A 1395-nucleotide genomic window follows, 5' to 3' on the forward strand; every position below is an offset into this window, starting at 1 on the left:
GCATTTTGTTTTGTTTTTAGTGTATTTTGTTTGGAAGTCGGTTTTTAAATGCAAAAGTTTAGATGGATGGATGGATGTTTTTTAGAATTTGGCTCAACTACTGGACGGATCTCGATGAAATATGGCATAGATGCAGAGGATAGTCTGGAAGAATCCAGAGGCTGCTTACTTTTTTTTTAATTGCACGCGGACAGAGTCGCGGGTGAAAGCTAGTGTTATAATATTGTTCCTCAGGGTGCGGTGGCAGGCGGCGTGTTCGGGCTGGTGGTGGTGGTGGCTGCGGGCGGCGGGGCGCAGCTGGCGCAGCTGCCGGCGCCGCGCCTGCCCGCCTCCACGGCCGCCTGTCCTGCCTACTACAACCTCACATCGCATATGACCATCAATCCCACGTAATACATTCTGACATCTATTGTTCTATGTATTGCATCTCTTAAGGGATGTAAGTCTTTTCGTCGGATCAATCGATTTCTGTCATCTGGATATGGATAAAACTACCGATCTTTCTGATATAACGGTGACTTTTAACGAAATCCATGTGGTATGAATCATATAAGGAGTTGCGTACTTAAATCGGATACCGATTGTTTTCTCTCACATGTATAAAATTATTGTTTCGAGATTCAATTTCGTAAATTTTCTTGCAAAAACACTTTATCACTTGGTATAAGCATTAATTAACACTAGTCCTATAAATAAATGATAAAAGTGAGATGTCACACCCTCCATTGTTCTCTTACGAACAGTTTTACACGGTCTTCCGTCGTTTAGTATTCTATCGCCGCTGGAGTTTTTATAACGTGCGATATCATCTAAAATTGTCACGTAAGACGATCATTGTTTTCAACAGATTCCCATATTCGTGTGACGTAATGTGGTAAACTGCTTTTTTCATTTTAATTGTAACAAAATAAAAGCCAAAAAAAGCTATTCATTTAAGAACTAAATTAAATTTAACATTCCAGAAGCTTTATAAATGTATTTTTTGATCTTTTGTAATATAGAAAATCTTAGCTTTATCTATGTTTAACTGATTATTTAAGACGATACAAAATCAATATATTGCTTTCGTATTATTTATTAAGCACACATTTCAGGGAGAACCAGGGTGAATCTGTGTTCTGGTTGTTCCGGGTATCGTACCTGTGGTACTCGGGGCTGGGGTGCGCGGCGACGCTGCTCGCGGGCCTCGTCACCTCCGTTCTCACCGGCGTCACGGACCCCGCACAAGTGCCCATCGACCTCATATCACCCCCGGTCATATCATTCCTCAACTCTTTACCCATTAAATTTAAAGTAAGTAATCTAACTAGCGTTATATTATTAAAATTTCATATCTTCATTTCTTTAACATTTCGACTTAAGTTCGATTCCTAGGATTAAGCAGTCAACATATTT

At 40.1% G+C, this 1395-nt stretch overlaps 1 protein-coding gene across 1 annotated transcript; it reads left to right on the forward strand.

Annotated features, from left to right (window-relative positions):
- Positions 1–234: 234 nt before the first annotated feature.
- Positions 235–1374, forward strand: LOC106110113 (the record flags this gene model as incomplete). Its single annotated transcript, XM_013291824.1, has 2 exons — positions 235–389; positions 1095–1374. Coding segments are annotated over 2 exons (435 nt in total), but the record flags the coding sequence as incomplete, so codon positions are not given.
- Between the last annotated feature and the right edge of the window lie 21 nt (positions 1375–1395).

The sequence above is a fragment of the Papilio polytes genome, unplaced genomic scaffold (genome assembly GCF_000836215.1).
Source record: "Papilio polytes unplaced genomic scaffold, Ppol_1.0 DF820877.1, whole genome shotgun sequence".
Taxonomy (NCBI): Eukaryota; Metazoa; Arthropoda; class Insecta; order Lepidoptera; family Papilionidae; genus Papilio; species Papilio polytes.